General features: G+C 35.9%; 1 protein-coding gene across 2 annotated transcripts in view; it reads left to right on the top strand.

Annotated features, from left to right (window-relative positions):
- The window catches only part of GUCY1B1 (guanylate cyclase 1 soluble subunit beta 1), a 396,478-nt gene that overhangs the window by 62,282 nt on the left and 320,637 nt on the right, over positions 1-13,559 (top strand). For both annotated transcript variants that reach the window (XM_053703767.1, XM_053703768.1), the window contains exons 4-5: positions 10,501-10,619; positions 12,223-12,420. In XM_053703767.1, coding sequence (XP_053559742.1) covers positions 10,501-10,619; positions 12,223-12,420 — 317 coding nt within the window. The remainder of the gene's footprint in view (positions 1-10,500; positions 10,620-12,222; positions 12,421-13,559) is intronic.

Below are 13,559 nucleotides of genomic sequence, written 5' to 3' on the forward strand. Positions count from 1 at the left end.
AGTTACAATTAAACCTAACACTACACTATCAATAAATTAATTAAATAAATTACCTACAATTAAATAAAATAAACTAAATTACAAAAAAACAAACAAACACTAAATTACAAAAAATAAAAAAGTTTACAAGAATTTCAAGCTAATTACACCTACTCTAATCCCCCTAATAAAATAACAAAGCCCCCCAAAATAAAAAAAATTCCCTACCCTAATCTAAATTAAAAAAGTTAACAGCTCTATTACCAGCCCTTAAAAGGGCTTTTTGCAGGACATGCCCCAAAGTAATCAGCTCTTTTGCCTGTAAAAAAAAAACACAATACCACCCCCCAACATTAAAACCCACCACCCACATACCCCTACTCTAACCCAAACCCCCCTTAAATAAACCTAACACTACCCCCCTGAAGATCTCCCTACCTTGAGTCATCTTCACCCAACCGGGCCGAAGTCTTCATCCGATGGGGCAGAAGAGGACATCCAGACCGGCAGAAGTCTTCATCCTATCTGGGCAGAAGAGGACATCCGGACCGGCAGACATCTTCATCCAAGCGGCATCTTCTATCTTCATCCATCCGACGAGGAGCGCCTCCATCTTCAAGACCTCCGGCACGGAACATCCTCCTTCCCCGACGACTACCCGACGAATGAAGGTTCCTTTAAGTGACATCATCCAAGATGGCATCCCTCGAATTCCGATTGGCTCATGGGATTCTATCAGCCAATCGGAATTAAGGTAGGAAAAATCTGATTGGCTGATTGAATCAGCCAATCAGATTCAAGTTCAATCGGATTGGCTGATCCAATCAGCCAATCAGATTGATCTCGCATTCTATTGGCTGATCGGAACAGCCAATAGAATGCAAGCTCAATTTGATTGGCTGATTGGATCAGCCAATCCGATTGAACTTGAATCTGATTGGCTGATTCAATCAGCCAATCAGATTTTTCCTACCTTAATTCCGATTGGCTGATAGAATCTTATCAGCCAATCGGAATTCGAGGGACGCCATCTTGGATGACGTCATTTAAAGGAACCTTCATTCGGCGAGTAGGCGTCGGTGAAGAAGGATGGACCCGCGTCAGCTGGACGAAGATGCCTCCGCTCCGCTCCGGATGGATGAAGATAGAAGATGCCTCTTGGATGAAGATGTCTGCCTGTCCGGATGTCCTCTTCTGCCCGGATAGGATGAAGACTTCTGCCACTCCGGATGTCCTCTTTTGGTCCATCGGTGCCCGGCTGGGTGAACACGACTCAAGGTAGGGAGATCTTCAGGGGGGTAGTGTTAGGTTTATTTAAGGGGGTTTGGGTTAGAGTAGGGGTATGTGGGTGGTGGGTTGTAATGTTGGGGGGTATTGTGTTTTTTTTTACAGGCAAATGAGCTGATTACTTTGTGGCATGCCCTACAAAAAGCCATTTTAAGGGCTGGTAGAAGAGCTGGTTACTTTTTATTTTAGAATAAGGTAGGGACTTTTATTATTTTGGGGGGCTTTTTTATTTTATTAGGGGGCTTAGAGTAGGTGTAATTAGCCTAATATTATTGTAATCTTTATTTTATTTTTTGTAATTTAGTGTTTGTTTGTTTTTTTGTAATTTAGTTTAGTCTATTTAATTGTAGGTACTTGTAGTTAATTTATTTAATTTATTTATTGATAGTGTAGTGTTAGGTTTAATTGTAACTTAGGTTAGGATTTATTTTACAGGTAATTTTGTAATTATTTTAACAAGGTAGCTATTAAATAGTTAATAACTATTTAATAGCTATTGTATCTAGTTAAAATAAATACAAAATTGCCTGTAAAATAAATATAAATCCTAAAATAGCTACAATATAATTATTTGTTATATTGTAGCTATATTAGGTTTTTTTACAGGTAAGTATTTAGCTTTAAATAGGAATACTTTAGTTAATAAGATTTAATTTATTTTGTTAGATTAAAATTATATTTAATTTAGGGGGGTGTTAGGGTTAGGGTTAGACTTAGCTTTAGGGGTTAATACATTTATTATAGTAGCGGCGAGGTCCGGTCAGCAGATTAGGGGTTAATACTTGAAGTTAGGTGGCGGCAATGTTGGGGGGGAAATTAGGGGTTAATACTATTTATTATAGGGTTTGCGAGGCGGGAGTGCGGCGGTTTAGGGGTTAATACATTTATTAGATTAGCGGCGAGGTCCGATCGGCAGATTAGGGTTTAATAAGTGTAGTTAGGTGGCGGCGACATTGGGGGGGGCAGATTAGGGGTTAATAAATATAATATAGGGGTTGGCGATGTTAGGGGCAGCGGATTAGGGGTTCATAGGGATAATGTAGGTGGCGGCGGTGTGCGGTCGGCAGATTAGGGGTTAAAAATATTCATTATAGTGGCGGTGATGTGGGGGGACCTCGTTTAGGGGTACATAGGTAGTTTATGGGTGTTAGTGTACTTTAGAGCACAGTAGTTAAGAGCTTTATATTTCAGCGTTAGCCCAGAAAGCTCTTAACTACTGACTTTTTTCTGCGGCTGGAGTCTTGTCGGTAGAGGGTCTACCGCTCACTTCAGCCAAGACTCTAAATAACAGCGTTAGGAAGATCCCATTGAAAAGATAGGATACGCAATTGACGTAAGGGGATCTGCAGTATGGAAAAGTCGCGGCTTGAAAGTGAGCGTTAGACCCTTACCTACACGACTCTAAATACCAGCGGGCGGCCAAAACCAGCGTTAGGACCCCTTAACGCTGCTTTTGACGGCTACCGCAGAACTCTAAATCTAGGCGTTATTGTTTTAGTCTTATAACTGAGAGTGCCCCTGTGCAATATGTTCTTATACCATTTAATTTGTTTGTTTGTCCTTACATTGCGGTGCTGAACAGTTTCTGTTTTGAAATAGATCTTGTTATGGAATCTGGCTTATAACCGCTTCAGTATGGGAATTTTTTAGCACCGTGGTGTTTGTGTCAGATGTATTCAATTTTACGTAATTTAATTTTGTTTAAATTCGATTTCTAAGTTGTTGTTAATGTTATGGCTTTATGCGTTGTTGCTCTGTCTATGTAGATCTATATCGTATAGTCAAGGATCTCATTTGATGTTTATACGTCTATTTAAATAACTGTGTCTGTTGACACTTCTGCTAAATAAAGTTTGCCCATTTATATATAGGGTAATCATTTCTACCTTTGATTGTTTTTAAACCTCACTATGTTTTGTCCCTTCACTTACCTGGTCCAGTATGACGATTGACTCCTTGTTGAAGGTGTCTGATTGGCTGTACTGAGTATATAGGTTCTGTTGGTAGACTTACCTGTCATCCTATGACTAAGTGCCGCACAGCACAAAATGCATAAGGACACGCCCCCTTCCCCTCTTACCTGTGAGTTTGTATGTTTTTCCTCATTGCGCTGGAATAAAATTGCCTGTTTTACTAGAATCCTGGAGTGCTGCCTACTTCTTCTTTTGGTATCTTTCTTTAATGAAATAAAATGTTACCTGTCCCCTCATTCCCCTCTACTGTGGATATGTATGACAGGATATAAACCGCACCTCCTGTAGATTGGATGAAAGCAGTATTGTATTTAGAAAGGAGCATGTAAAGCCAATGGAGTCTTACCATTGTATGCCCTCTGTGTCTGCAGATGAATTGAGGGGAACTGCCACTTGGTTCACTTATCTGGATTTCTGACAGAGAAGATGAGAATTTCCAATTAGATGACTCATACCACCTGTATTTGCCCACAGACCTGATAGAGCTCAGCAGCAGAAGTTCAAGCTGAAATTTCTGCAACTGTAGATAACTGGCCTGGGGGGGTCAATGGAAGTGGAGATAAAACCCTTGGTTCCATGTCAAGGTCTTGTTTTCAGGGAAATATGGCTTGTAAGCATTCTTTTTACCATGACATATATAGATCTCAAGGTTTGGCCTTGATCTACTTTTCTACTCTTCTGAATGCATGATTAGAACTGGCCATTCAGCAGCCGAAGCAGATTGGACTCTGTCAGCAGTATAAGTACAGCATCTATGCTTATGAGTCATTGCTGTAGATTGATGCTTGTTTGTTAGCTGCAAGGCTTCAGCTGACCTCTATTATATATGAACTGTTGGGAGAACAGTTTGGAGAAAAGGAGAAGGCTAATTTGGATTTAATTATTACAGCGCCCCTCTTTATTTCTTGTTTCTAAAAAACAAAAAGCGTCAAAATGCAGAAATTCAAAATACAATATTTTATTAACTAACAGTTAAAATATATACACCTAGATTACGAGTTTTGCGCTAAACAGGGTGCAAAACTAACGCCAAAAAAATTGTGTTATTTCACCCTGCCATTACGAGTCATTGAAAAGCCTCCTTGTGTATGCGATATGGTGGCATTAAGCTCCATACCGCACAAAAGCCAAGGGCTGCTTTGACATGCTTGTGCAAGCTTTCCCCCATAGAAATCAATGGGGAGATAGTGTTAGAAAAAAAACTAATACCTGAAGTGCGGAATGAAAATTCTCTGTAACGCAACCCCATTGATGTCTATAGGGAAAAAAAAGTTACATTTAAACCTAACACCCTAACATAAACCCCAAGTATAAACACCCCTAATCTACTGCCCCCGACATCGCGACACCTAAATAAAGTTATTAACCCCTAATCTGCCGCTCCCGACATCGCAGACACTATAATAAAGTTATTAACCCCTATTCCTTTGCTCCCCGACATCACAGTAAAACTCATAATCTAACTGATACTATATTATATAGGAATATAATTCATATACCCTACATAACACACCATATACAAATGCACTATATACCCTCAATGCCCCAGCTCAAAAAGGTTTATTATTAATTTACAATTTTATCTATTGTACTGAAACTAAAGAGTTTGAGTTCACACGTGTAGATTGTTTTGTCATTCTACACTGTCAAAATGAATAATTTATATTAAACTCTTGTTGCACATGGTTGTGTAGTATATAAGATTCTGCTACAGGCAGAGAACCCTCACATCACACAGTGAAGTGTACTAAAATGCCTCTATGTGAAACTACCTTCAAACAAGTATCCAATCCCTTTAGAACGTTTCACATGCACTTTTGATTTACAACACAGAGCTGTTATGATAAACCTTTGATCATCTGGCCTATTATTTGTTAACTATCTTAGGAGAGAGACTAGTCACTATAAAGAATCATAAGAAAGTATCTGAGGAAGGTATATTGCCCCTCCACAAAGGAAAAGGGAATTCAGTCCTCTTTTATAGATTAATCAATACAAAAATATTTATTTATATAAAAAAAACATAGATTTTCTTCAGTATAGTGAATAAATACATAAGTAGAGACACCCAAGGATGGTACCAACAACAACTCCCTTCATTAAAAATATTGCCACCTGTATTAATAGTCAGGAAGTTTCTATATTAAGAAAACAGGTATACATATATAATTATGCAGGAAGAGCAAGAACCTGTAAGGCCACATATTATATATAAGCTCAATTCCCTTACACATTTGCCAAAATTAATGGTGCTGCAGCTTTAAGAGAGTCCTTGTATAGCTGAAGAGATCCCACTCAAACAAGTGAACGACCGCAGGGCCGGTGCTAGGATTTTTGGCTACACAGGCGAAGACACAATTTACCGCCCCTCTCCCAGAATATATTATAGGTATATACCCTGCCAATACTGCTTCTTATCAAAATGCTATGGACCTGGTGTTGTGTTAAAGGGACAGGAAGCCCCAAAATTTTCTTTCATGATTTGGATAGAACATACAACTTTAAACAACTTTCCAATTTACTTCCATTATCAAATTTGCTTTGTTCTCTTGTTATCCTTTGCTGAAGGAACTTTCAGCATTGCACTACTGGCAGCAAGATGAACACATCTAGTCAGCCAATCACAAAATACAAATGTGTGCAGGCACCAATTAGCAGCAGCTCCTACTAGTGTAGGATATGTGCGTGTTCTTTTTCAACAAGGGATACCAACAGAACAAAGCACATTTGAAAATAGAAGTGAATTTAAAAGTGTCTTAAAATTATATGTTCTATCTGAATCATGCAAGTTTAACTTTGACTTTCCTATCCCTTTAAGTAGCTATAGATAATTATTTTATCTATAATAATACAGAATTTCTGTTATCACATCAAATTCTTGTGTGTTAACCTGATTTGTTATAACTATAATAACCCTGTACATACATATGTACACACACATACAAACAGTACCTGACCTACACAAAAAAGAGCCCTGATGAAATTTTGTTTGCCCCCACAAAGGTAACTCAGTAGTAAGAAATAGCACTAATATACATGCTGCTCCATATAAAGATTTTGAGCATAGAAAGACCTGCAATCTGTACTATTAAAAGGCTCCCTTGCATTAGGATTGTACACGTTCCGCATTTGCCTACGTATAAGCTGGCTGCTATGGGCCCCTTCCAACACTTGGGCCCTGGTGTCACTGCACCTGCTGTACCAATGGTAGTTTTACCCCTGCATACAAATACTGTACATATACATAAATACATACACATACTGTACATATTCATACATATGTACACTCACATACTGTACATACAGTATATACATACACACATACAGACATACACACTGTATATATACAGTATACATATATATATATATATATATATATATATATATATACACATACACACATATATATATATATATATATATATATATATATACATATATACATACACACACACATGTACAGACATACATATGAACACACATGTATACACACATACTGTACATATACATAAATACATACTGTACATATTCATACATATGTACACTCACATACTGTACATACAGTATATATATATATACACACATATATATATATACACATACAGACATACATACTTTATATATACAGTGTATATATATATATATATATATACACACATACGTACAGTATATACATAAACATACACACTTGCATACTTAACATATTCATACACACATACATACAGTATATAAATAAACATACATACTTACATACACATACTGTACATATTCATACATATGTACACTCACATACTGTACATACAGTATATACATACACACATACAGTATATATGCACATAAAGACATACACACTGTATATATATATATATATATATATATATATATACACACACACACACGCACAGATATACATATGAACACACAAAAAAACACATACTGTGCATATACTGTACATACACACATACATACAGTATATACATAAACATACATACTGTACATATAAATAAATACATACACATACTATACATATTCATACATATGTACACTCACATACTGTATATATATATATATATATATATACATACACACACACATACATACTGTACATATACATATTTACCTACACACATACTGTACATATACATATTTACTTACACACATACTGTACATATATACACATACAGACATATGTATACACACACATACACTGTAAATATACATATATACACACATAAATGAAGTACACACAAAATTAAAATTTATATATGTGTGCAAAATACTTTAACATATTATTATACATGTGTTTTGTAAAAATGTTTTTAGCCCAAATACTTCAGGAATTTTTCAGCACTACACATATATCTCCACTTGTAAACATCCTTTTAATAAAACCTTCTATGATATTATCTGACATATAGGGAATTGTTTACTATTTATGCTGAAAACTCATGTTTAATTGAGGCTGATGATGAAATACCAAACCAACTAAACTAAAGGAATGAGGTTTATATAAACATCATGTATAACCCCTTGTCTGCCAGAGTGTATTCAATCTTAGTACCACTCTAGCAGCCTAGTGACTTTCATGTCAGATACAGATTTTGACTTTGTAGTTCTTACTGAAATACTATTTGGGAGTGGGGAAAATATAGGATCAAAGCAGATCCAGACAGGAGAGTCAGGTGTTTATTTGGTGGGCATGGGGTATTAGAAAAAAATACCCTCCAGTGGCTTAGTAGGGGTCAGACAGGAGAGTAGAATAAGGAATCTGAATATCTGCTGGGGTCCATAAATCAGACACCAGCATGTCTCCTGTCCACTAATGCCTTAAGGGGGCTAACAAATGCATTTAAAATGTAACAGCCAATAGTCATAATGAGGAGCAAGAAACACTTTCCAGGAGCCAGATATGGCTGATTTGCCTTAAAAAAACAATGTTTAAGTTTTATTAATGAGTTTTTCAAATGCAAAACAACATGCAACACATTCCTCTTTGCATTTTTAACAAGCATGTGGTTATGAACTATTTAGAGCTAACAGAACTGACATTTCATAAAATATGGACATGATTGTCAAATTATTTAAAACTTAAGGGTAGGTAATATCTGTTACCTTATTCCACCTTGTCACTTGTGCACAGTGCAGCTAATCTTTGAACAAGACAGTACAGCAGTGCTTTCCAAACTGTGTGTCGGGACACACTAGTGTGTCGGCAGCAGTGTGTAGGTGTGTCCCTGTTTCAGCACAATTTTTTTAAAATTTAATTTTTGTAAATTTTTTTTTTTTTTAGGTTTCTGACTTTCCGCCTGCCTGCTATGCATATCACATGGTTGACACATGATTGATACCTAGTGGGTCACAGATCATCTTAACCAATTGGTGCAGCTCAGTGGGAACTGAAACATTGGCGGCTTTGGCGGCACATTGGCTCCTGACTGCACGTGTAGTCTCCTTAATTGGCTTGTGAATGCACGTGTAGTCAGTGAGTGGGACAGCAGTGTGTTTGCAGCGCAGGCAGTAGTCAGTAGGGCTCACGGAGCTCTGAGGGTGGCAGCTTAAACGCTGAGCTGAAGTCAGAGGGGTTTTTTTTGCAGCTAGCTCCCAGTAGTGCATTGCTGCTCCTGCTCTTGATATATGGATAGGAAGTGGAAGCTTAAAAATGCTTGATGATGAAATGCGAGTATCTTTACCAAATATTCAAAAATTGTGTTCATCCCATAAATCCCATTAAAATAGTAAGTAGCTATTGGTGTTATTAAACTTTTTTTCTAATTCTTGCACATACATACTGTTACTTGTAAATACATATTATTATTATATAATTTATGTATGTGTCCGTATATTTTAAAATAAGTTAGTTTAACCTCCTTTTTGCTAGTACAACTGAATTAATGTGTCGCGAAATGATGTAGGTCTAAAAAGTGTGTCGCCAACATGAAAAGTTTGGAAAGCTCTGCAGTACAGTAACAGAATGACATGCAGTCCTGCCTGGCAGTCATAGAGTTAATGCAAGTTACTTTTGCTCCCCCTCTGCTGAACAATCCACACATGATTGATCAGTAAAACAGTTCAGCAATATCTTTTTGCTACCAGCCTAGCCTACCTGTTGAAAGCTTCTGATGCTCCGTGTTACTGCTGGCTGCTTGTTCATCACGCTCCTCCCCCTTTCTCTCCGGTCTCTTCCTTATGCAGTGTGATTATGAGGAATGTGACCGGGGCTGAACTCAGGACTGTGTAGCAGCATGGTTGAAGTAATGAGAGAGCCAGCATGTGTGTGTGTGGGGAGGGGCGTACGGAAGGTACATTGCCCATAAATAAAAAGTGCACAGCAAAAGAAAAAAAATGGAATGATGCTGCTGCTGTAGCATAGTCACTTGCTGCTCCAAGTTTGCGCCCACCTGCTGAAGCGCCCTAAGGCATTTGCCTAACTTGCCTGTATGCAAGCGCCGGCCCTGAACGACCGCAGTATAAAACTGCTTTCTAGGTCTCACTAGTGTCAAACTGTTCACACAGATAGTTGACCGCAGTAAAAAACTGCTTTCTAGGTCTCACCTGTTGATGGTCAGTTCTGTGACAAAATACAATTAGATAATAGAGGTTTCCACTTATAGGTAGAGATACCTAATGTACCTTATTGCATCCTTTGTCGGCAGCCGTTTGGCTTTAATTTGCATCACCAAAATTCCGACCGTTATCTGGTTCTTGGGTTACTATTGCTCCAACACATACTGTGGGTCCGCCTCTGTCAGTTACGTGGGGCGATTCAACTACTCACACAAGGCCACCACAAGTAGAACATACCTCTCCAAGTTGTTGCATATAATGTGATATTTAATTCATTGTGTTTTAATACGGCATTTCCATTTGTATTTTGTAATTTAGATAGAACATAAAATTTTAAACAACTTTCCATTTAACTTCTATTAGAAAATTTGCTCCATCCTCTAAGTCTCCTTTGTTGAAGGAGCAGCAATGCTCTACCAAGAGCTAACTGAACACATCAGGTGAGCCAATGAAAAGTGGCATATATATGCAGCCATCAGTCAGTAGCTAGCTCCCAGTAGTGCATTGCTGCTCCTGAGCCTACCTAGGTGTGATTGTAAATAAATGATACCAAAAGAAGAGAGAAAAGTTGTTTAAAATTGCATGCTCTATCTGAATCATGAAAGGAAAAGATTGGGTTTTATGTCCCTTTAACTTAATTTAATGTGGATTTTATTAATATATTAAAATGATTTCTTACTTTTTAAATATTTTACAGATCTTAATGCAGGAGATATCCTACAGATGTTTGGAAATATGTTTTTTGTTTTTTGCCAAGAATCTGGTTATGATACCATCCTACGTGTCCTTGGATCTAATGTCAGAGAATTTCTGCAGGTTAGAATAAGTTTATTGCATCTTTCATAAATGTTGCTCATCAAGAACTATTGGAAAACTATTTAAAAAAAACTGTGCAAATATAAACCTGACACCTTAAGGAAATGTGTGGCAATTGCATTACCATTTTCTTTCTTATCATTGAAAGCCACTTTTAACATTTTGAAAAAAAAAAAATCAATACCTCTTAAAAAGCTAACAATCAATGAATAAATATGCTCTTAAGATGTCTCTTGAGTGTGTTTAAGCTTAGGGTTACAAAAGTAAATCAATTATGCCCAAAAGTGAACACAAATTAATTGTGAGTTATCTATAGACAGCTTGTAGCATCATAAGTGTTAAACAGCAGAGAACTATGCAGGGCCCTTCCGATGCTAGATAAGACTTCTCTGGCAAAATTACTTTAGAAATGCCATAGAAACTAGACAACTGTAATATTATTTGACTACTATGTAAAACCATTAAAGAAAATCAATTATATTAAAATGTTTCAAAGCTTTTACAAAAAATGTTTTTATTATTAATTGAAACAATTAGTGTTAAAAAATTACATTCTATAACACATTTTTTTATTTTGGGGCATATGTACAGTTACAGAATGTTAAAATATGATATTGCTTTTATAATACATCATTTATAATTCACAAAAAATTATATACGGCTAAACGAGTTGCATGCTATATCAGGTGTATCGCGGCTGTTTGTGCGCCTCAGAAGGAGTGAGCATATTACAAGTTTAAAGTAAATGCGTGACAAAAAAAGTAGAAAAAATAATTTAAAAATACATTTAAAAGTACAGATACAATCATAATAACACTTTCTGATAAAAATGATTAATAAAAATAATGCACAAAAAGTTATAAGGGCTCAGAGATATGAGGTGTCAGGTGTAAAGGGCTTTAACATAGACATACATACATATACATGTCTAAATATGTCAATGTATATATATATATATATATATATATATATATATATATATATATATACATACATTAAAAATATTTTTAAAAATACTTAGAACATATTGCCCCATAGTAATCTTAAGGCGCGTTATTGAAATATTGCATATAAAATATTTTTAAAAATGAATATAAATGGTTAAACGTTAATAAACAAACTGTAAAATACTCTAAATAATCCGTATAATATATCTTTATATTTTACAGTATGTTTATTCATTTTTAATAACTTATATTTTTTTATATTTTATATGTAAAAAAAAATATTAGCTGTTATAAGATAGCAGAGATGTTGGTATTCAGTGAGTACCCCCACAAAAATGTCCTGTATATATATATATATATATATATATATATATATATATGTGTGTGTGTGTATATACACTGTATGTGTATATATGTATTTATTTCTGCACATACATATTTGCACCTATGAACACATGTATACACATATATGCACATATATACACACACACACATATATATATATATATATATATATATATATATATATATACGTTAGAGTCCTTCCCAGTCAAATGCCTTGTCATAAACATTATCCCTTTTTAAATCTACTTTCAGTAAAAAACCATAAACATATTAACTAAAACATATACAGTATTTTTGTTTTATTGTTATAGAACTTGGATGCTCTCCACGATCACCTTGCTACTATTTATCCTGGTATGCGTGCCCCATCCTTTAGATGTACTGATGCAGAAAAGGGAAAGGGACTTATTTTGCACTACTACTCAGAGAGAGAAGGACTTCAAGATATTGTTATTGGAATTATTAAAACAGTGGCTCAGCAAATCCATGGAACTGAAATAGATATGAAGGTAAGAGCATGGAAATTGGTCTACATCTTGATAATGCATGAGCAGAAAGATATAGACAGTAACACACACAGATGCTTAGGGGGAGAAAAAGACACAATTAATTCAAGTTTGGTCTTTTTTTTTTAACCTCTTGTAATCTGTGTTTTCCCCAGCAATTTAAATAGGGACATTTATATACTGATACGGTTGGGAAAAATACTATATTAATTGCATGACTTCAGACATTAAAGTGATGGTAAATCCTAGCGTTTCAAAAACGCTAGGATTTACCATCACTAAAAATAAAGTCTACCTTCATTCATCAGTTTAAAAAAAAACTGATGAAAAGGTGCCTTTATTTCAACGCAGCTTCACTGCTAAGCCTAGCGGTTCTAGCGGACCATAGCACTGTTTTTTTTTTTTTCATTCAGGTGACGTCTCCACCTCTTAGCCAGTAGTCGTGAGGGCCATTCGTCATTATGCTATAAGCCCACATGGCTATTGGCTAAGAGGTGGAAACATGACCTCATTGAAAGAAAAAAAACAGCAGCGCTGTGGGCCTCCAGAACCGCTAGGCTTAGCAGTGAAGCTGCGTCAAAATAAAGGAACCTCTTCATCAGTTTTTTTTTAAACTGATTAATGAAGGTGGCCTTTATTTTTAGTGATGGTAAATCCTAGTGTTTTTGAAACTCTAAAACTTACCATAACTTCAACCCCTTAAAGAAACATTCCAGTCAAATTAAACTGCACATAGACGAATTACATCTTTAAAGGGACACTGTACCCAAAAATTTTCTTTCATGATTCAGATAGAGCATGCAATTTTAAACAACTTTCTAATTTATTCCTATTATCAAATCTTCTTTATTCTCTTGGTATCTTTATTTGAAATGCAATAATGTAAGTTTAGATGCCGGCCCATTTTTGGTGAACAACCTAGGTTGTCCTTGCTGATTGGTGGATAAATTCATCTACCAATCAAAAACTGCTGTCCAGAGTTCTGAACCAAGAAAAAAGCTTAGATGCCTTCTTTTTCATATAAAGATAGCAAGAGAACGAAGAAAAATTGATAATATGAGTAAATTAGAAAGTTGCTTAAAATTGCTGCTCTATCTGAATCACAAAAGAAAATTTTTGGGTACAGTGTCCCTTTAAAAAGA

Source organism: Bombina bombina, chromosome 2 (genome assembly GCF_027579735.1).
Source record: "Bombina bombina isolate aBomBom1 chromosome 2, aBomBom1.pri, whole genome shotgun sequence".
In the NCBI taxonomy this organism is placed as follows: Eukaryota; Metazoa; Chordata; class Amphibia; order Anura; family Bombinatoridae; genus Bombina; species Bombina bombina.